This window comes from Sarcophilus harrisii, chromosome 2 (assembly GCF_902635505.1).
Source record: "Sarcophilus harrisii chromosome 2, mSarHar1.11, whole genome shotgun sequence".
NCBI lineage: Eukaryota > Metazoa > Chordata > Mammalia > Dasyuromorphia > Dasyuridae > Sarcophilus > Sarcophilus harrisii.
The window spans coordinates 56,525,400-56,547,839 of NC_045427.1; the positions used below are offsets into that span (position 1 = coordinate 56,525,400).

Consider the following 22,440-nt stretch of genomic DNA (forward strand, 5'->3'; position numbering starts at 1 on the left):
GGTAGGGACAGGATGGGAAGGTGGTCACTCCTCCCACCCCTGCCCCAGGGAGGCCACAGCTAGGATGAGGTTTGAGTTTTTTAATAAAATAATCTCATGCGGCCAAAGGTGTGAGTGGAGGGCTGGGTCAGGGGCTGGGGGTGTCGGGGGCTTGGCTGCCCACTCTTTGGTCTGTGGCTGGGGGAGCGGTGGTCAAGGGGATGGACTCCAGGCCGGCAGGCACCTCCGGGGGCAGCTCATCTGGTGGTGGCGGCAGCCGGGGCTCTGTGCTCGTGGCTGACCCTGCAGGGGGGACACACAACAGCTTGGGCCTGGCTCTGCTGACCCTGCACCCCTAGCTTGTTGGCCTTAGGCCTTCCCCCCATTCCCCGCCTCTTTACCCAGACTCGGTGAGGATGAGGGCTCATCAACTCGGGGACGGCGTTTGAGGACAGGAGAGCGGTGTAGGCGCAGGGGCAAGTCTCTGATGGGAGATGTAGCTGCCGGGGTGAAAGAGGGAGGCTCAGGGTAACCCCTGGAGGTGGGGGTGATCCCTGGCCCTAGCACCCCATGCAGTGCCTCCTTTCCCTTCTGCCCCCTCCCTCTGCTCACCTGCCGGGGCCTGGAGCTGTTCCTCGTGCACAGACACAGCTCTTCGGGTGGCCAAGACAGCTCGGGGCTTCAGGTGATTGTCTGGAGGTTGTGGTGAGCACGGAATGAGATGAGGAGGGCTTTGCAGCAGACCTCCGGGTGCCACCTGCTGCTATGGCGGCGCTTTCTAGTCCCCCCCCAGCCTTGCCTCCCTGCTAGCTTCTCGAAAGCCAGAATCGCCACTTTGTCACTCTGCCACGCTACTTCAGGCTCTCATCCAGACTAGATCTCAAAAGCCGATTTCTCTCCCTACCTCAGGCAGATTGCCAGAGTGATTAATTATCTTGACGGACCACCCTTATGAGTAAGTCCCCTTCTCAGAGTTTTCAGTGGCTTTTCACTGCCCATGACGTCCTGTCTGTCCTTTGAGAGCCCGGTATGCCAGGCCCTCCACGAGGGAGCCTCTGGCCAGGCAGCCGTCCCACCACTGTCTCCAGCCACGTGTCCCTCTTCTAGCTGCTCTGGCTCGTGTCACTCTTATCTGGAATCTCCATCTGCCCAATTCCTACTCCTCCTTCCGGGACAGCTCATCCCTGGAGCGGCGCAAATCTTGGAAAATGCTTCCAACTATTGCTCCGAGAGCCCTGTTTATTTTCCCAATCTTATTGCTACAGCTGAGCTTAAAAGGTAGCTACATCCAGTCACCTCCTCTCTGGGGGCTACATCATTTCCTCTCAGTGACCTCCTCTGTATCAGTCTGTTCTGGGGTTCTGGCGTGTATCATTCTCCAAATGTAACACCAAATGTCCAACTCTCGACCGTGATCGTGGGTGGACAGAGACCCTTTCTGGCTGTTGTGTCCCATGGCCATACCTTCGCTCCTGGCTCCCAGGGCAGCGTCCTGGATGAACTGGTCATTCCCGGCATTGCTGGCTCTTCGGGGGGACAGTCGAGGAGATGGGATGGGACTAGGGCAGGGGCTTGGGAAGCTGGGCTCAGGTTGAAGCAGGTTAGGGGAGGGTGTCCGGGGTCCTGGTCGGTCCCAGCCCTTCCCTCTGAGCTCAGCGTTCAGCTGCCGGCCCAGGGCCTTCCAGGCCACAGGCTCCGGCCCCCGACCTCCCGGTCCTGGACGACATGATGAGTCTGAGCAGGGAGAAGAAGTGGGGGGAGGCAGAAGTCAGTCATTTGTGCCTGATTGGACATTGGAAAGGACACCAAACTTTCCAGACAGGCTTGGGTGGGGCCTGGCAGGGAGAAGTGCCACGGGCTGGGAAGGTGGTTTGGAGAGGGACGGCCGCCTGTGCCTCAGAGAAGTTTTCCCCTCGCCACTTACCTGCAGACACTGAGTGGGTTCGGGACTTGAGGGACAGGGGAGGCGACTCAGCCGAGCTGTCCATGATGTCTCCTGGAAAACGAGGGTCGAGTGGCTGAAATTCCTTTTCTTCTTGTCTTCTGGCCTAGGTCCCAGGGTTCCCCCCTCCTTCCATTAGCCCACTTCTGCCACCCTGCTCTTGGGGTGAGGAATTAAGCCTCCTGGCCAAGCTGGCAAGAGGGGCTTAGACCCAAACCCAGGGCCCCCTGCTCCCAGCAGAGATTCCACTCACCATCTGAGCCGGCCTTCTTTATCTCCCCGTCTTTGCTCTGGGGGAGGAGGAGGATAGTGAATCAAGTTTCTGGTCATCCTGTCAGTGGGGCCACTTTTAGCCCCAACATGACACCCCAGGAGGGCGAGTCGCCCATAGGCCGCTTCCTCCGGTCACATGTCAGCTGTATCCCCCTCCCGCTCTGGCCAGTGCCGCCCTGCAAAGGGAAGCCCCCATGGAAGCCTCACCTGCTTCCTCTTGCTGTCGCCGCCTCCGCCTCCCCTGCCCACACCAATTCGCTGCAGCATGACATGGACTCGCTGCTCAAAGGACGGAGGCATCTCGGTGTCTCCCCGCTCCAATGGTCGCCGCTGTGGGGATCGGGAGGAGTCAGGAAGCTCTAGAGGAGGGGGGCAACCCCCTTCCTCGGCTCGAGTGCAGGCCCGAGCCCCCACCCAGGGCCTCAGCTCGGGGGAAAGAGGGCACCACTGAGAAGGTGAAGACAGGAACCATGTAACCAGATTTATGGGTGGAGAAATGGGAGGCGGAGGGGGGGCCTTCACCTTCTCCTGCCGCCCACCTAGGGCCTCTTCCTCATCTGCAGAAAGCAGGATCATAGAATGTGCTTTGCCTTCTCTGGCATAACGAGGCCGACTCCTCCGGGCGGGATCCGGGGAGCAACTGGGTACTCCCTCCAAAGTCCCTTCAACTCCAGGTTCCTCTGCTCGGCCAGGCCGGCTGGGTGGGCGGAGAAGGTCACTGAATGCGGCTTTCCGGGTTCGAGGAGGAGCCCCGGGGCTGGCGTCGGGCTCAGCCCGAGACCCCCGAGTGGATCGTGGCTTTTTGAAGGCAAAAAGGGTACCCAGCTTTTTCCGTAGTGTTCGGGAACTGACAGGAGTCCCAGGTTCAGGGACTGCATCCGGAGGGGACCACCTACGGGAGCAGAGTTCAGTGTGGGCTGGGATCATAGGACAGAGAGCTCCCAGTGCCCCTCTGATCTTAAGAGCTGACTAGCCCAGGGGTCCCTTCCGACCCCCTCACTGCTCAGTCCCAGCCCCGTGGAACTGCTGTCCTGGTCAGGAGGAGCCCCAGCTCTTCTGCGCTCGGTCACTCCCGGGCCACCCAGACCTTCCTCAGCAGCCCACTCCCGGTTCCCTCCCACGCCAAGTACTTCGAGCTGTCGCTTTCAATCAGGGCCATTTCTAGCTCTAGTGACTTTCAGCCCTAGTTATCCCCGGCCGGGCTAATTCCAGCCTCAGTGCCTGGCACGGGGAAGTGCTCAATAAATGGGTTTATTGACTGACCGACATTCCTGCCACTCCCAGAAATGGCCACTTCCAATCCCCATTACTCCTGGCCTCAGACATTCCTGTCAGCCAATAAGCATTTATTAATCACCTGCTGGGGAGGCACCTCGCTAAATAACAGGGACTCCAGAAAAGGTAAGAGACAAGAGACCAGGGTCACTTGGTGGAAGAACGGGGGTGTAAGGAGTAAGACTGAAGAGGCAGGAAAGGAGCCAGCTTATGAAAGGCTTTAAAAATTGAACAGAAGAAGGTATATTTGATCTGAAAGAAGCCCTGGAATAGACAGATAGGCAGTGATGTGGTCAGACTTGTTCGATTTGACCAGAGTGGGTCGTTCAGTCCAAGATTGGTGGTGACTAAAACCAAGGTCATCTTCAGCCCTAAACTCCCAAGCCTGAATAATCCCAGCCCCTCTGGCTCCTGGCTGGAGACAGTCCCACATCTGGGTACTCCCAGTCCCAAGCGCCCCCAGCTTCAAGCATTTCCAGCCCTGGCTCCTCTTGATCAAGGTCCCTTCCAGCCAGTCATTCCTGATCCCCCTTCTCTTATCCTTTGTCACTTGCCCCTGATTGCTCCCCAACCCGGGCCACTTACAGTCTCTCCTGGTGGATCAGTCTCTTGGAGAAGAATTCATCGACGCCCTCGTCCACACGGGCGTTGAGCCCATTCTCCTCCTCAGGCACAACGGGAGGTACCTGGGGGCACAGGGCACCTCAGGAACTCAACTAAGCCTCCTTCCCTCCCAGGCCAAATTCCTGGGCCAGGAAACCTGGAGCAGAAGCAGGGAGAGCCCCTGGCAGGGAGTGGAATGACTAGTGCCCACCTTCCCCACCTCCTGGGGCCCCTGGCTCCCACTTCCAGTCATGGGTAGGGCAGGGGCCAAGGGGAAGATGGGGAGATGATTAAGAGCAGGACCCCCCTTCACCTCCGTCACGAGCATAACCCAGTGGGACACCCGAAGCCCATCAGCCACATGCAAGGCACATTTTCAGTTATTCAGCCCCACAGCCCTATCATACATTCACATACACTGTCACATTCATGGCACCATTCACATACACCCCCAGACATAATCATACACAACCAAAGGCACATTCATACTCGCAGTCACCCACGATTCCTACCTCCCCAGCACCCAGTTGGAGAGCCAGTCTTTGCTCTGAACACTTCCCTGCAGTGCCTTTCCCCTCTATTCCCCCCCCCCCCACCACTCTCTCTTTTCTCTCTCCTCCTGCTGCGTCAGAATGGCTGGGGAGATTTCAGCCTTCTCTTTCCACTTTCCCCTTCCATCTGTTTGCTGCAAAGGCCCCCTACTCGGCACCATTACATGGCTGACCCACGTGGTGGATGATCCCCCAGCTTCTTGGCAGCCCCAGTCTCCTCCTCACCTCTCCAATTCTTCTGGGCCCCAAAACCCAGCCTCCCCCTCAATTTCCCAGAGCTCAAGGCCAGGCAGGTGGGGGAGGGAGGGAAAAGGCAGGCAGCAGAGGGCAGGAACCATAGGGCATGGGGACCTTGTGGGGAGAAGAGGAAGGGCCCTGTCCTTGTCGGGGTCCAGGGCCTAGCAGCCAGCTGTGGGGCAGGAACCGCTCTCACCCTTTTCTCACATCTGGAGACCAGAGCGGGGGCACAGGGTGTGTGGTTTGGGACCCTGGCTGGGGAGAGGCAGGGTGGGAAGAGGAAGGAGGTTTGGCTGAGAAGCTCCGGGCTCTAGAGGCAGTTTCAGGGAAGCAAGTAGGGCCAAGAAGGCTTCTTTTCTCCCTCACGCCTCAAACTCCCACCCACACAATAACGGAGGTTTCTTGTGTGTTTTGTGTTTGTGCAGGGGAGTAGGGACGAAGGGAGGGTATGGATTTCCTAGATTTCAGAGCTCCGGCTCCCAGGCTCTGTCCTTTTTCTGCTGTCCAGGCCCAGTGTGTACCCATTGGCTCAGGAGATGAGTAGGAAGCAGACACAGCCTCTAGCATCCCCATGCTGGCCAGGTCACCTGTCTTATCTTATTAGTCTCCTTTCCTTCCTCCTTCCCCCCTCTCCTCCCTGCCTAGGCCAAGCAGCGGGGCCTCAGAAGTGGGTACACATCTCCCATCACCGGGACGCTTTCTCAGTTACCGAATCCCTTTCTTGCTCTCCAGAGGCCGGGCCACCCCCTGTGTCCCAGCTCCTGCTCCCTGCCTTCTTCTCTGCCTGGCCCTGAGCTGTTACTGTGGGAAGATGAGGGGGAGGCTAGGTGGGAGCCCAGGAGGAGCGGGAGAGGGGGCTGACTGGGGATCTTCACCCAGGCGGGGCGGCCCGAAGGCCAGGGGAGGCTGGAGTGGCCGTCAGCACTTTGGGACCTTTACTGGACTCCAGTCAGACCTCACTACACGCACGTACATGTATGTGCACGCATGTCGCCTTCCAGGAACAAGTCGGACGCCCATGGGTACGCCCCCCCAGCCCGACACACCAGGCAGACCGGAGCCCTGTGGGGCAGAACGCCCAGGACCCCGCACACGCCTCACACACATGTGCACACAGCCCCCAGTTGTACAGCGCTCCCACGCTCACTTGCCCATACACGGCCCCCACTCACAGCGGTCTCACACACAGTCATGCATGTACAAGCACTTTGCACGCACAGCCACCACCCCCTCCCCCACCCCTCCAGCAACTCCCTTTCCCAGCTAATTTGGCTTCCCCATCGTTCCCGAGTCCGTCACCACAGCAACCTTGGGACGCCCCCCACCCTTCTGGGGTAGGGTGTGCCCGCGGGAGGGCCGAACTGGCCGGAGAGGAGAGGAAGCCGCTGCCCGGGGGGAGGGGAGGCCGGGGGCGTCCTGCGCCCCGGCCCCGGGCCTCCCGCCCCCGCCCCCGCATCCCTGGGCCAGGCAGCCCCAGGAGCATCCCTGCCCGCATCTCCCAGCCGCCCCCCCCAGCCCCGCAGGAGGATGCTCCTGCCTCCCTGGGCCGCAGGGCCGAGCTCACCTGGACCTTGCTGGGCGGCTGGTGGTGGCGGCGGCGGGGCCGTGGCCTGGCCCGCGTGGGGTGGTCCAGCGGCTGGCTGGCAAGCGGCAGGTCCATGTGGAGCTGCGGGACCGCGGGCAGCGGGGTCGGGGCCGGGCCGGGCTGGGACGAGACCGGGGCGCTGCTGCTAAGAGACGGCCCCGCCCGCTGCCCGCCGGGCTCCGCATCCTCTCCCTGAGCCGCCAGCTCGGGCTCCGGCTCCGGCTCCGACTCCGGCTCCAGCTCCGGCTCCTCCGAGGGACCTGCGGGAGGGGGAGAGAGGACTGAGGGCAGCAAGGGAGTGTGTGTGGGGAGGGGGGGCGGAGAACCCCGCCCAGGGCGGAGGGAAAGGCCCCTCCCCCTCTCAGCCCCTCTTCTCCCCGCGGCCCAGGGCGCTGTCCCGGGTGCTGAAGCACTGGGGCCTCGGCCGTAAGGGACGCAGCCGCCCCTCCCCGAGTTAGGAGGAGGGCGGACCTGTCCCGGATCAGGGCGGGATGCCGGGCTGGGCCGGGGCAGCAGCAGCCAAGGAGCCCCCATCCCCACCAGGACAACCCCTCCCCCGACGCGGCATCCTCAGAGAATCTGAGCGGGAGATGCCCCGAGATCAGACCCTAACTGGCTATCCCCTCCCCGCCGAACCCCCTCCCCGCGTCCCTCCGCGCTACAGCTGAGCCCTAGTGGGGAAGGGGCCTGCACTAGCCCCGGTAGCTTCTGTCCTGTCCATGGCTCAGGGGGCCCAGGGGAAAAGGCCCCTACGGACTGAGTGCTGGGGCCTGAGCAGCGCCCACTCAGCCACAGGCACAAACTCTCTGCCAGGCCCGACACAGGCATGCTCTGGGGGGAAACCCCAAACCTCATTCCTGCCCCGTCCCCTCCAAGGCCAGTGGGAGCACAAGAGTCAGGGCGCCGGCCTTACTTCGGACAGCAGGGGTAGGCCGGATGCTCTGGTTGTGTTTATTTCTCCTCCACTGGGCCACTTTGTCCTGGGGTGGGGAAGCAGAATGACAGGCCCAGGCCTCAGCCCATCTGCCTCAGCCCAGAAGCTCTCTGGGGGAGGCGGTGGGCAGAAGGTCTGGAGGCTGCGGTCATGCCTCCCTGAAGAATGGAGCAACTCTAAGGAGAATTCCGAGAGGCTCAGCATCCACAGTCAAGGTCTGCTAGACTCTTAGAACAAACAGGAAGGGACCTTGGAGATCCTCCAGGCCAGTTTCTTAACCTGCATTTTGTGGATTTGTTTTAAAGACTATTTTGATAACTATATTTTAGTAGAATCGGTTTCATTTGCAGCCTTCTGTCTTTTATTCTGTGTATTAAAAACAGGATTCTGAGAAGGGGCATTAATCAGACTGCTGCCAAAGGAAGCCATGGCAGAAAGACTCCCAGATCTGGTCCAATTCTCTCATTTGACAGATGGGGCAAATAAAGTCAGGAAGTAGATGCTATTTTCAGAGTAGTCACTGTGCTCTGGGAGCAGGGGGAACTTTGTGCCCAAATCTTGTATAAGTGGGTGGAAAGGAGAGGCATGGGCTGGAAGAGGAAAAAAGCAGTCACTTGAACATTCTGTGGGATGTCTTATCTTGCCTCCTCCAGAAGACCCAGGTCACAGATGTAGTCAATGGCAAAGGGACTTAGAGAACAGGTTGTCTTGAGAATTGAGATGATTTAGGAATTCACCAATGGGAATATAAGGGACTGAGAACTAGTTTTGTAATTTTTGACTATTGCTCATGTGAGATGAACTGAAGGGTGGGTATGGAACATGTCCTCCTCTCCTTGGAGAATTCAGACTATCAGGGATCCTACCTTGCTGATGGGGAAGGGGAGCTGGTGAGAGAAACTACTTACCTCCCCCAAGGAGGAGAGGCCTTCTGTCTCCCCATCCCCAGGACTTCTATCTCCCCTATGTAGTAGAGTCCCACTCTTCCTGGCTCCTGCTTCAGCACTGTCTGTGAGAAGCAGGGAAGGGGGTGCTTCTGATGTGTGCTGAGATAAGCTTTCCACCTAAAACCAGTAAGACAGTGCCCTAGAATGACTCCCCAAGACCACAGAACAGGGTAGAAGCAGTTAGTAATTTTTGAGTTCTGGTGGGCAGCTGTGTTCTGCCAATTCTTTTCATGGAGGCACTGATCAGGGAAAGAAGGACCAGGGACAAGAGGAAGGAGTGGAGGCATTTAGCTCCATGTAGATCTCATTTGGAGACCCCACACCACAGATTAAATCACAGGGATGACAAGGGAGCTGTGTAGATCCCACATGAAGCCCTCTCTTCCAATCTTGGTTCCCCTCTCTTTTTTCCGCTGCCAGTTCCTTCTCCTTCCGAAATTCCCTTCCTCTCCCCAGACTCACCAGTCGATTCTGGGCAGCACTCAGATCCTCCACTACCTGGGCAATGATTCGCTCTGCAGCAGCTGCTGTGATAGACAGGCGGATCTCACTGGCAAAGGTAGGAAATGGATTTAAGGATCAGAGTCAAGGATGTGGAGTAGTCCCCACTGATGCATCGCTCCCCTCCTCCTGCTGCTCCCTTGTCTTCCCTCCCTAGAATCCCCTGGGGACAGGGCTACTTGAGTTTGCCGAAGACGTCATTGAGAAGCTGCTCCAAGAGTAGGCTGAGGCCCAGGTGGTCCTGCCGGCTGACCTGGCCTGAGATAGCGCTACTCAGCTGCTCCCGGCGCCCGGCCTTCTGCATCACCCTCGGGCACAGGCTCTGAACTGTGTCCAGCGTGGCTTGTACGAAAGACTGAGGTGCAGGCAGAGAGAAGGCATGGGGGTCAGAGGTTACATGAGCCAACATGTGTCAGCATACGGAAAGTGAGGAAACCAGCTGGTTCTGAAGGCATAAAGCGTTTTCAAAGGGAATTCCGCCTTAGACACCAAACTTCACAGTGCGAGCAATAAGGACACTTTACTGACTCAACTCGTCTTAAATTAGGGACAGCTCTCATTCCTCACGGCGTTCTCTGAGGTGAAAGCTGCTGGCTTCCAACTCCCCTGCCCAAGTCAGAGAAAGGCAGTAACCCACTCTTTCATCCAAACTATCTTTTCACAAAAATAAAGGAGATAAGACCAGGGCCAAGCAGTGCTCTTGGAAAACCTATGCTTGGGTGGACAAATAAGTCATTGTTGGGCTCTGGAGGGAGGGCAGGTCTGGTGCTTTTAGGCTTATGTGAATGGATGAAAGGTCAGGGCAAAGGGGAAAGGCGAGCTCACCTGTATTTCCTGATGACAGGCCTGGCCCACCTCCTCCAAGAGGCCCTCCAGTTTTTGCTGCAGCTGGCTGTTGTGGTATGGGGAGTTTCCAGCCTCATAGAGCACAGGCAGAATCTGGCGTGAAGGTAAACAGGAAGAATCAGGGTCTGTGGAGGAAGGCTGGCTCCAGCCTAGATTCTCATACTTTGGCTTAGACGGAAACTGGCCCCCGCTGATGACTTTAGTGAGGTGGTTGGAATAGGACCTGGGGACTGACAGGTGAGCAAGCAGACAGACAGGTGAGCTGTACAGTGGTTAGGGCACTGGACTTGGAAGGTCAAGAAGAGATGAATTCAAATCCAGCACTGGACACTTATTAGATGTTTAACTCTGGGCAAATCACTTAAAACTCTCAGTCTCAGTTTCCTCATCTGTAAACAATAGCACCCGCCTCATAGTATTGTTCTGAGAGTCGAACAAGTGAACATGGGTGAAGTGCCCTGTAAACTTTAAACTGATGTATCCAAACTAGCTGCCATTATTATAATCAGGCAAGAGAGAGACCGCTGCTAGGCTCTCATCAAGCAGATCGGCAGGAGCTTGAAGCATGGGTTGGCTACAGAGGGGTTGGCGTGGGTGAACTCACACTGATGGAGAAATTAGCATCCCGGATAGCTTCCTCAGCCTGGTGCAGGGCAGCCTCACCCCGAGGGCTGGGCCAGCAGCCCAGCAACTCCATGTGCTCCTGCACTGTCAGGCACATCTCATTCACCATCTGGGAGTGGGGGAAGACGTGTCTCTGACACCTGCTCCTCCAGTCCCCCCAGTCTTCACTTACCCCCAAGGACCTCAGTGTCCTGACCCTGGGGGACCTTTTTATTTCTGAGAGTCAAGAGAAGGGAGCTAGGGACAGGAAGAGAGGAGAGAGGAAGGGTGGAGGCAGTCTCACAGGAGGGGCAGGGCCTTTTTTTCCTCCTGTCCTAGGATACCAAGGTCCAGACTGACTCCCCCTCCCCATGACACAGGAGAGACACTAGGGAAGGGACACAGGCCTAGGGGGTATGGGGCCAGGCCTGGGACCTGTTCAGAAGATCGGGTGACAATTCCCTGCTGCAAGCGGAAGGCGTGGTCAGGCAGGGTTCTGTGTGTGTGATTATTCCTCAAGAGACAGGCCTGGATCTGGGGGAAGGATGTGGGGGAGTCACAGAGGGCCTGAGGCTCGGTCTGTGCCCCCCAGGCGCCATCCTTTCTCTTCTGCTCCCCCCGTGCCCACCCCAGACCTGGTGTATCGCCTCAGAGGTTCGCTCCGGGCTGCTTCGGTAGGCCTGGGCCAGGTCACTCAGAGGCAGGGGCATGTTTTTCAGCGTGTGGTTCCCCTCTAGGGCATGAGCCACATCCAGGAACCCTTGAGCTGTGGTGTTGTTTCGGTCCCAGATCACAGTCCTGGGGAACCAGGGTTGGAGGGAGCAATGGGAAGCACAGATTTGTCTCATCGGCCTCCGCCCTGCTCCTTCCTGTCCCCCCATCCCGTCCCCCCCCACCCCTCTCACCTGAGCTGGGTGTTGATCTGCAGGGCTTTAGCCAACATCTTGGCACCTGTGTCCCCCATGGCGTTGCCACTGATGTCCAATGACGTCAGGCTCGGATTGCTGCCCAGGGCATTCAGCAGGACACTGGTGCCCAGTTTCAGCCTTGACTCGGCCACAGAGAGAGACTGCAGGGGCTGGGTTTGTGGGAATGGGGGGGTGGTCACCAAAGGTACGGGGCCAGGAGCAGAGGCCTCCTGGGGGGCAGGACGCTGCTTTCAAGCCTCTCACAACATGCCCTTCCCCTTCATACTCACACAGTCATCATCCTGGGTGAGCTGGACAATGCGGTGCAGCACATCCCCAAGGGACTCCCTGGGAAGGGAAAGGAGAGCGGCTGAGAGCGCTAAACTTATCAGAGTAAATACTGAAAAGACACAGCCCTTCGGACCTAGGGAATACGTGCTAAGTGTAGGGTCCGGGATGTTTGGGGGATCGGCAGTCCCTGGAGCTGGGTGTTAATTGAGCCTGATCACATGAAGAAGAACCACTGGGGCTTCTGGCAGAAGCAAGTGATTATGAGATTATATCAGACTGAGGAAGCACAGCATTTGTAAACTGTCAGAGGAGATTATTCTTCTTTTTAATAGCGATATGAAGCCAGTCTTTGTTATTTTCTTCTTTGTTCTTGATTGGGAAAGGAAGTGATTTAGTTTGTTGGCTACATGGGAATATGAGCAGAGTACCTGAAAGCTTCCTTTGCAATTATTAGCAGAGAGGATTTCCTGATTGGCAGAGAGTGAGCCTGGAATTGTAGACCAGGAAAACAAACTGAATCCTTTGGGCTCAAGACTGGTGTGTGGGATGCTAATCTGGATTTAAGAAGGATCCAGCATAGTTATTTCTTAGATTAGAAAATTTAGGTCCCGTTAAGTCTGGAACTAGATAGATTTCTTTTATCAACATGTTGAACAATCTAGACTGTCTGTTTTTTTGTGTTGTTATTGTTGCTTTTATGTGTATATATATAAAATCTCTCTTCCCTTATAAATAAACCCTACTTTTTGATCTTTTGGATCTATATCTTCCCAACCACAAAAGACACAGTGAGAACTGGGGAAGACACCTAGATATGGTGACAGTAGCAGAAGAAAAAACATGAGGAATCTAGTTTCAGGTGGGCTGGATCTCTAAATCAGAGAGTTAATTTGGAAAGTCCAGAAAGAACTTGGGCTTCCAGTTGGGGACTCCATCATTGGACAATTTCTTTAGAATAATGAAAGTTCTGAATATTGGCTTGAAATGACAAAACTGGCCAGTTGTAACTCTTAAGACAATGAGGCTTAAGACAATGAATCCTCTTGGAAGGGTGTGGGATTGGGAGATGCTTCTTACTTTGATTTAATGTTGAAATTCTTCCCCAGAGCCACATGACGGATGGACTTGCTCCTCCCAATGGCCAACACCAACGTTACCATGTCTGTGTCAAAACCTAGGGAACAGGCAACCACGGCTAAACTGACAGGGCTGGGGAGAGGGAATGAAGGCTATGTGCTGTCCTTTCCCCACATGCTGATGTGATTCTGAGCCCCAGAAGTGAGCAGACTCTTTCCCCGGGGCAGTCAGAGAGGCCACTGTTTCAGCATTTTCCTCCCACTCCAGACAAGGATCAGTCTCCCTGCCAGTGGACAAAGTTCAGGGGTTAGAGGGGAGGGTTTAGGAGGCTCTGGGCACAAAGCCTGGAGGGTAGTTGTGGGGCAGGGCTTGGCCCGAAATAAGGTACAACAGCTCCCTTTCTGGTCACTGGGTGGGAAAAAAACTCCCTAGTCCCTGCAGTAAAGGGAGTCCCTCATCCCGCCTCCTCTGCAGCTCTCACCATTGTCTGACAAATCCAGGGCCCTCACCGAGTTGATGTCAAAGATGAGGTCTTGAATCACTTGAGCACCAGCTGAACGGAGCTGTTATTTTTGGGGGGTGGGAGGTGGGACACAGAGCACAGTCAGAGTTGAACAGGCTGAGAATTTCCCTTATTACCTCACCTTCCCACCCAGTAAGCAATATCATAACTAGTGTGAATGGAGCTTTGCCGCAGCTTAGCTCCCCAACATGGCCTTTGGCAGGGTGAGGAGTACTTCTTCCCTGAACTGACAAGTGCTCCTATGGCCCACCTGGGTACCCCTTGGAGGTACCAGACATGGCCGGCTCCATCACTAGGATTTTGTTGCTGTGAAACCTCTCTCCTGTCATTCTCCCCAATCCCTTGAGCACAGGGGCTGGTACTCTGGGTATGTAGCTTGTCTCCTGCAGACACAACTACCCCCAAAGTGAGATTGTCCTCCGTGCCACATGCACCCCTCTCTCCAGCTTACCGGAATCTTTCCCAGGAACTTTTAGCTAGTCACGGCCCTGCCAGCAGGTCAGAGGTAGACTAGCCCAAGTGCAGGAGACAACTACAGCATCCTGGCTTCCTAGATTAATGTTCTCTCCGCTAAGGGATTTACCGGAATCTTTCCCAGGAACTTTTAGCTAGTCACGGCCCTGCCAGCAGGTCAGAGGTAGACTAGCCCAAGTGCAGGAGACAACTACAGCATCCTGGCCTCCCAGATTAATGTTCTCTGCGCTAAGGGATAGGGAAGCTGAGCAGGGCTTAGGGCCAGGAGCCTTACCTCACAGGTGTTGAGGTCCAAGTGGATATCTGTGAGTTGAGTATTGACGGCCAGGCCTTGAAGAAGGCTCCTATGGAAATAGGATAGAAGCCATCCTGAGAATGGCCTGAGTATTATTACCCCCATTTTACAGATGAGAAAACAGAGGTTCCAAGAAGAGATGTGATTTGCTTAATATGTGTTACCGCCAGGAATCAATCCCAAGTCTGATGGCCCCATGTTTGCTCTTTTATTATATGCCAAGAGGGACTGCAGTGGAAAGGGAGCTCAGGTTTTGGAGTCAGAGGCTCTGAGTTAAAGTCTAAGAGTAATTTTGAGTTTTTTCCAAGGCAAGTGGGGTTAAGTGACTTGCCCAGGAGCACATAGCTAGTAAATGTTAAGAGTTTAACTCCAGTCTTCCCAACTCTGGGTCTAGTGCTTTACCCCCTGCCCCATTGAGCTGCCCCTTGAGTTCAAATCTGTCTTTGTCACTTACTACCTCCGTGACTTTGGTCAAAATGACTTCCCATGCCTGAGCTTTGGCTTTATCGGTAAAATGAGGGGGTGGGATCAGATGACCTTTCAAGTCCCTTCCAACTATAAGTGCACCGTGCTAGGATCCTTCTGGCCCCAGCCACACCCAGCAGGAGCCCACAAACATGTCCCTCCCTCATGGGCAGACTGACCTCCCTTGGAGGGCTGGGTATCAGGACTGCAAGGTGGAGGAAGCAGAACATTACTCACCTAAGAGCCTCTGAAGGCAGCTTGGTCCCTGCCAAAGCCACATGGTGGAGTGACTTCGCCTGGCTGAAGAATGACTGTAAGGAGGAGGGCACTCCCCGATTCCTTCTGGGAGGGGGGGGGGGAACAGGGATGGGTTTCCCTCCTGCCTAACTTCCCATCTCAGAGGCCCTTCCTCAAGGCTGCAGACACTAACTTGTTCTCCCCTGACTGGCCCAGGGCCAGCCCCCGCACCCCTTGCATGGTCCACTTGGTTCAGGGAGCTGAACTGAATTGAGTCAGAGGGCCCCTTCCTTCCCTTTCATCCCCAAGTCAAGGTGGGCCCTGCCCTTTCTGGGGCAGAAGAGCCACAATGGGAGGGCTTCTCTTACACGTGGGAGAAGATGTTGTTGGAAGCATCAAGATGGACAAGGCTGGCACAGCATCCTCGAGACAGTGCCCGGAACAACTGGGAGGGGAAAGGAGAATGTAACAGAGGCCCCAGACCCAGACCACCATCCCTCCGTGTCGGGCACTGTCCCTGAGGGGCATGTCCAGAGCTCTCCACTGCATCTGAGCTACATCCCACTCCCCACCCAGGGTTCTTCCACCCCTAAGGACACACTTCCTCCACCTCACCCCATTCCCTTCCTCCGCCCCAAACAATGGATAGAATAGGACCCTTTCCTTACAATGTCCAGGGCACTGTCGGTCCCTGAGAGGTTCAGGTGGCTCACAGCGTTGGGATGACTCAGGAAACTATATAGACCCTGCGAGGACATAATTCTTCAGCAGAACCCCTCAGATCTCCTTTCTGACCTCCCCTTCCCCATGGCTTTGATAGTTTGGTCCAGTAGCAAGGACCCTAGAGAGAGCTTAATTCTAGTCCTATTTTGGGTCAGTCAGTTTCCCTCTCAGGACTCAGTTTCTTCATCTGTAAAAATGGGGGAAGGCAAATGGTTCCTCCAAGTTTCTTGAAGTTCTAAACATTCTATAAGATCTAGGCAGTCACCCCACTGCCAATGCTTTGTTGGGATCAGGGCTTGGGGTGGGGCCTTAGGGTCAGAAGTTAGGATTACTCACCCCTTCATCCTCTGTGACCCCCAGAGCCCCAGGATTCCCAGACAGGTCCAAGTGGGTCAGGGAGGAAGCAAAGGAAGAATTGGTGAGGAGGGCCTGGCCCAGAGCGCTCATTCCTGAACGAGGAGACGGGAGAAGGGGCAGAGAGGAGGTCAGGAGCTGGGGTTCATCTCCATCCCCACTGCCTTACCCCCTCTAGCCCACGAGCGGCTGCCCCCCTTCCTCCCCTTAGCTCAGGTCACGTTCCCACCTCTGGTGGTCAGCCCTGTCCGGGAAAGATTGAGCCTTTTCAGAGCTCTAGGACGCTTTTCCAAGTGGCGGCTGAGTGCTGTCACTCCTGGGGATTGTGGGGAGGGAAGAAAGACGGTGTGGATCCTCTGGGGGGAGGGGGAGGCAGGGAGAGCGCCCCACCCATAGCTCTAGTCCCTTTGCCAGCAGGCCAGGGAGGAAGGCCAGGCTCCCGGGGGCGCATCACTGCGATTACGGATGCTCCCATCTTCCCCCAGGGCCAGGCTGTGAGCCTCCGAAGGGACAGGCTGCTCTCCCCTCACCTAACTCTGCGCTCAGCACAAGGGCTCAGGGGTCGGTCAGTAAACAACCTTTTATTACTCACAATGTGTCAGGCTCTGTGCTTAGCCTCGGGGCTACCGAGAAAGGCAAATCCCGGGGCCTGCCTCCCAAAAGCTTACATTCTGGGAGAGAGAAAACCACAGACCCAGATTCTGTCCTCTTGAGGCCGGTCCCTGAACCGCAATTGGGCCGGGAGAGGGTGTGGATGGGAGGGGTCGCAGAAGGCCGGGGCAGAGGGCCGGACTGGTTTGGGGGTGGGGATTTGGGAGGTAGGGGACAAGGCGGGAGTGGAAAATAGGCAGAGATCCATAGAGGTCCGGGTCTGGGCAGGGCTGGGAGGGGAGAGGGCTGGTACCTCGGTCCTCCAGAGGGTTCCCTGCCAGGCTGAGCACACTGAGGGCCGACCGGGGATGCTCTGCCAGAGACTGAGCCAGGCGCTGCGCAAAGTCCCTGGGAGGGCGAGACAGAGATGGCTGGGACTCCCGGACTTGGTGTTGACCCCTCCTTCCCTCTCCCCCTTTCCCCACCTCCTCACCCCTTCAGACCGCAGTTGTCCAGCACCAACTCCTCCAAGCGGGATGACTTGCTCAGCATGTAGAGGATCTGCTCAGACACCTCTAGGCTCTGTGGAGGGGAGAATGGGGAAGGGGTGGGGAGCCGGGAAGGGCGGCGTGTTCAGAGACCCTCCTAATAGCCCTGACATTCTGCCTTCCATCTCCTGCCACAATTCCACTGCGCTTAAGACAGAGACTAGCACACAGTAGGAGCTTAATAAGTGATGTGATTCCTCTCCTCCTACTGTCCCCCCTCTCCACTCCAGGACCCTCCTCACCAGCTTGAGGTCAGAGCAGGAGAGGCGGCTGAACCAAAGGTTGTAGGATAAGGCAGCCACACTTAGGGCCACATCCCTGGGGAAGAGACGGGAAATCCAGTCAGTGCTGAGCTCTGAGATGAGACAAAATCTTAATTTTCCCGCTCCTGCAATCACAGGAAAAGCAGGGGAAAGTTCGGGCCTGGCTTTCCCAGCTAACCCCTTCCTGTACCCTTGGGGAAACAGGCCCAAAGTTGGGGTGTTTCAGAAAGAGCAACAGATTTGGGGCTCAGTCCTCCCTGAATCTCAGGGGTTTTTTTTTGGCAAAGATACAGCAGTGGTTTGCCATCACCTTCTCCAGCTCATTTAAAAGATGAGGAAACTGAGGAAAACAGGGTCACAAATGTAGGAAGGGTCTGAGGCTGGATCTGAAGCCAGGAAGAGGAGTCTCTCTGACTCGAAGGCCCCTTTTCCCTATGCCCTGTATCACCTAACTGCTCTAGGAGCCAGAAAACCTGTGTTCAAATCTCAGCCCTGCCACTTGCTACCTGTAGGACCTTGGGCAAAGCCATTTTCCTTCTTTAGGTCTCAGTTTCTTCATCTGTAGGACTGGATAACCTCTAAGGACGCAACTGGATCTAAATCCCATGCTATTAAGAAGGCAAGTGGAGCTGGGCTCCCCCTATACTTTTGGTTTCTTCCCAGGCCCCCCCCCCCAAGTCTGTGCCCACTCTCACCGGCTGTGCAGATGACTGAAATCTCTTAGGCTGAAGTTCCGACAGTCTTGGCTATGGTAGATATTGTCCACATCCTGGGCTCAGTAAGTACACAGGGTCACCTCCAGGGTTCGGCTAGTGCCTCCTGGGGTAGGGGGCCGGAGGATCCATTCCCTTCCCCCTAGTCCTCCCACCCCCGACTCTCACTGATTCCTGGAGGACTTGCTCCTTCACACAAACCACTGCACTCCCTCCCCATGGCCCCTGCTGGAATTAGTAGACTAAACCCCATAAAGACAGGGAATGCTTGTGGGCCCTAGTCTCACCCATTGGATCTCCTCTCGGAATGGGAACCCATTATAGTCACACAGGGCAGCATAGGTCTCAGAGAATCCTCCTAGAGTCAGACAGGGATAAAGGCCACATCAGGGTTGTGGAGAGGCACAGGAGGGGAGAACCAGAAAGACAAGAAAGGAGGGACAAATGCAATGAGAGGGACAGAACGACACGCAAGACAGAAGTGAAGGCTGGGCAAAAATCTTTACATTCCTCTTCCATGTCTCCTTTAATGTTCTTAGTTCAATACAGCTGAGAACTTAGTAAGAACCCAATATGTTAAAATATCTTATTCTTGTTTGTAATGTAAACAAAAATAAAATAAAAAGGCCACAATTTTTGCCTTCACATAGTTGGCAATCTATTAGATTAAAAGGTACTTTATAAATATTTGTTGAAGCCTCATGTTTAGAGAGATCCAATTCTCCCTTTCCCTTTAGGCACCATGGGGAAAGGGAAGGGAAAAGAGGAAAGAGAGAAAAGGGGTCCTAAGGTCTGAATATTCCAATTGCCATTTGATAGCTATATGACTCTGGGCAAACCTGGGTCTTAGTTTACCCACTTTAGAATGGGGGTAAGATTTGTTCTGCCTAACCTTATACAGTTGTGAGTCATGTCTGACTCTTCATGACCCCATTTGGGATTTTCTTGGCAAAGATTCTGGAGTAATTTGTCATTTCTTCTCAGCTCATTTTGCAGATGGGGAAACTGAGGCAAACAGGGTGAAGTGATGTGCCTAGGGTCACACAGCTAGTGCGTGTTTGAGGCTGGATTTGGACTCATGAAGGTAATCCACTGCACCACTTAGCTGCCTTTAGTTGTAAGGACAGGGAGTTATAAACCTGGAAGCACTGAAGGACAGAACTAAGTGCTCTTATGGGACCTTGTAAAAGTCAGCTCAGACCCCTTGTTCCCCCTCAACCTCCTCACCACATGGGCCAAGGTTGCCTAGTGTCACTTCTTCCAGGGAACTACTTCTTTTCTCCAGCCGGGCCAGCAGGGCTGAGGGAGACTTCCGGAACAGCTTCCTGAAAGGTGGGAGAGGGAAGCAAGAAACAAACCAGCATCCATCCATTGGAGAGGGTTTTCTCTACTTAGTATGGGTCCCCAGCTCTGGCAGAATGCATGTGTGGATGGGGGAGAGGGGGAATCATTGTGGTTCTGCTCCCAGAATGTCCTCACCTGGGAGAAGTCTCTGGGAAGACTTTGCGGATGGACATAGCCATGTGTAAGGCTAACTGCTCCAGGGCCCCGAGAGCAGGAAGCTTCATCATCAACTTGGGCAGCAACTCCAACTCAATAATCACCTAATGGTCAGAAAAACCGATGCTCTCCCTCTGATAAATGGGTCAAAGGAGAGGAACAGGCAGCTCTCAAAAGAAGAAACCCAGATTACCCAGAGGTAGATGAAAAAATGCTCCAAATCACTTAATGTTTAGAGAAATACAAATTAAAACCATTCTTGAAATTCTATCTCAGTAATCAGATCGACAGCGCTGACAAAAATGGAAAATGACAAAACAGGTAGAAAAACAGGTGTTTTGATATACTGATTGAATCAGGGAACTGGTCCAGTATTCTGTCCCCAAAGGCACTAAACTGCATTTTCTTTGACTTAGCAACATCACTGTCCTATATCCCAGTGAGGTCAAAGAAATAAGATAAAGGACTCATATGTACAAAAATATTTAAAGTAGCACTTTTCATGGTGGCAATGAAGTGGAAACTAAGGGCCGGGGAGTATGGTCCATCAGTTGTAGGGACGGAACAAATTATGGTATGTAACCTGGGCTTTTCTGGACATCCCCAATCCTAACATGGAGATACCTTGACGGGACCTTTTGAGCAAACCTAATTTGCCCAACAAGAAGCCCACTGCATTCCCTATCACTTTGGTGCCTCCCTTGATTGACTGTCTGCAACTTTAAAACAGGAGGGCTTAAGCCAATCACTTTGCTACTTTTCTTTGCCATTCTTAGCTGCCTTTTCCCAGAATAAAACCTCTGATAACTGAATCAGTGAGAGGGAAAGAATGCAAAGGCCTCTGAGGAGCCGCTGCATGTTAGAACTGGGTATTCCCAGAGAAGCCCGGTTAATAAAGCGCAAGAAATGATGAAAAGAAATGATGTTTGGAGGAGCCTGGCCAGACACACATCCTGATGCAGAGGAAAGTGAGCAGGACCAGGAGAACAATCTAGACATTAACAACAGTATAGAGAGAAATACTCTTAAAAGACTTGGGAACTGGGATCAATGCAATAACAAGCAGGATTTCAGAGGGTTTGAGAGGACCAATGATGAAGCATGTTACCCACCTCCAGACAGAATAGAGAGGGAATCAGGCTACAGAATGAGACTTAGCATTTTGGACAATGTGGGAATCTGTTTTGTTCGAGTATACATATTTGTTACAAAAGTTTTCCTTTTCTTTTTTGGAGATGGAGAGAAAAATAAATTTTTTTAACTAATTGGAAAAATTAATTTTAAAAATGGTTGGGAAGAGGATTGGAAAAAGTCTAGTCAGGGAATCCTGTTTGGGGTATACTGAAAGCGGAGCCTCACCTGCGGTGGAATCTCCTGAAGAACTATCTCCTTCACTTCCAAGTAACTGAATGTGCAGTCCACCTATGAGGAAGGGGCGGGGGATACTAGTTTAGTTCAGCTTGGACCCCTCGTCCTTCCAGGGGGTTGCTGGCCAGGCTAAGTGCACTGAAGGTCTGAGAGATGCTCTACAGGGAGGAACTGAGTCCACCTCTTCTCAGTCAAGCCCTGTCCAGCTTCAGCTCCCTCCATTATCTTTTTGGATAAAACACAGACTTCTTAGACTAATCATCACCACGACCATTCTTAAGCTCAGAGCTCAGGGATTAGTCCAGCCAACCCCAAAGCCAGAGTAACAGCAAGGAATGAATCAGTCATGTTTGTAATACATACAGGAGGGACTTAGCCAGTATATTTAATAAATGCTTGTTTATGGAAATCCCCTGTTAACCTCGCTTGGCCCAGAGTCTAGGAGAGTTTGGGAAATCCTAGAGTTTGGAGGTTGGGGCTGGTGAAGATTTAGGGGGAGGTGGGGACTCACCCGAAGGGGAAGTGAGGTGTGAAGTAAGTAGGCTCTCCAGGGTAGCAGCGCCTGAGGGGAGCCGGGCAGAAAACAAGGGACAAAATCTGTCAGGATGTGTGGGCCTTGTGTGGCGTACTTCCCCCCCCCCACCCCCCCAGAACAGTCCCCGTTACAGCTTCTCATCTCTCCACAGCCGTGATCCCTTCCCTCATTTGGCCCATTGGGCTGCATCCATCCCTTCTCCCCCCTTCTCTCTCCCACCCAAGCCTTTCCCACAAATCCTACCAACACTCGATCCTTCTCTCGTTCTTCAGGCCCTTCTCTCTCATATATTTGGATAATCAGCAGGAGTTTGACTTCCTTTGGCCACAGAAACCTGGTGATTTCATCTGTGGGACCAACCTTACATGTCTGATCTCCTCTTGGCTTCCCACTGAGACCACTAAGGTCACCCTAGCCCAACCCCCGGGGGTCACCAGTCTAGGTTCCACCCAACTTGGGACAGGAGTTGCTGGGAGGGGAAGAGTATCAGGACTCTCTGAGGGACTGGAAGCTGGGCTTGAGGATCCTTTGGATTGCGGAAGCAGGAGAGTCAAAGAGGAAGAAGAGGAGAGAATTCAGGGGGACTTGAGCCAGTTTCCCCAAGGTCTGTTCCCAACCAGTGAAGGAACTTGTAAGGAGCGGGAGGACACGGGGAAGAGGAGGCACATGGCCTTCACTCTGATCTCTGAGGCCGTCCTGCTAGCTGTCCAGCCCAAGGGGGAAAGGGAGAACTCACCTTGCAGCTCATAGGAGATGCCCTCAGGGGGCTGGGCCATTTGTAGGGGATGAGCTCGGGACCCTGCAGAGCCAGGAAAAGTGCCAGCTAACAACAGAGCAAATGACTAGTAGCACAGGAAGCCCTCGGCTTCCCCTGACCCCTCACCACCTGTTCCTTCTTCCGCAGAAGGTGAGAGCTGCTTCCTGCTCTCCACCCTCAGCTGTGACAGCCCCATGGGAGTCTAGGCTCCTACCACCACTATTGTTCAGGGGAAGGGGAAATAAAACCCCAAAATCTAGCGTCAAAAGGGCCTGCTTCAAATCAAATCCATGCTAATTATTAATAATGTAACTGTCCTGGGGTTTAATTTCCTTTTCCGTAAAATGAGTGGCTTGGACCAGATCAAGGGTTCTTAATTTAGGGCCGGTGAACTTGTTTTATTACATATTTTGGCAACTGTGTTATTTCAATGTAAAGTGTTTTATTCTGTGCATTTAAAAACATTATTCTGAGGAGGGATACCTCAGCTTCACCAGACTATCAAAGGGGTCCATGACCCCCCCCAAAAAGGTTATGAATGT

At 54.3% G+C, this 22,440-nt stretch overlaps 1 protein-coding gene across 2 annotated transcripts; it reads right to left on the bottom strand.

Moving 5' to 3' along the window:
• Positions 1-65: 65 nt before the first annotated feature.
• CARMIL2 (capping protein regulator and myosin 1 linker 2) lies at positions 66-22,160 on the bottom strand. 2 transcript variants are annotated; one of them, XM_031950273.1, is made up of 39 exons: positions 21,878-22,041; positions 21,385-21,488; positions 21,118-21,168; positions 20,598-20,660; positions 19,218-19,342; positions 18,966-19,063; positions 18,026-18,096; positions 17,721-17,794; positions 17,005-17,080; positions 16,708-16,796; positions 16,528-16,622; positions 15,853-15,939; positions 15,606-15,718; positions 15,215-15,292; positions 14,915-14,991; positions 14,547-14,651; positions 13,824-13,893; positions 13,034-13,115; positions 12,553-12,649; positions 11,475-11,532; positions 11,182-11,354; positions 10,912-11,074; positions 10,712-10,810; positions 10,278-10,406; positions 9,653-9,766; positions 9,007-9,182; positions 8,789-8,876; positions 8,288-8,443; positions 7,359-7,425; positions 6,425-6,705; positions 4,055-4,155; positions 2,717-3,086; positions 2,402-2,524; positions 2,175-2,211; positions 1,904-1,975; positions 1,444-1,713; positions 592-672; positions 381-479; positions 66-282 (listed from the first exon to the last, which is right to left on the bottom strand). In XM_031950273.1, exons 1-39 carry the CDS (start codon positions 21,915-21,917, stop codon positions 128-130), a joined length of 4,407 nt encoding a protein of 1,468 aa, XP_031806133.1. In that variant the 5' UTR covers positions 21,918-22,041; the 3' UTR covers positions 66-127. The 2 variants fall into 2 exon arrangements, 1 of the variants encoding a protein (XP_031806133.1); XR_004231650.1 differs by lacking the exons at positions 66-282; positions 381-479; positions 592-672; positions 1,444-1,713; positions 1,904-1,975 and having other exon boundaries at positions 2,734-3,086; positions 21,878-22,160.
• Positions 22,161-22,440: the final 280 nt, after the last annotated feature.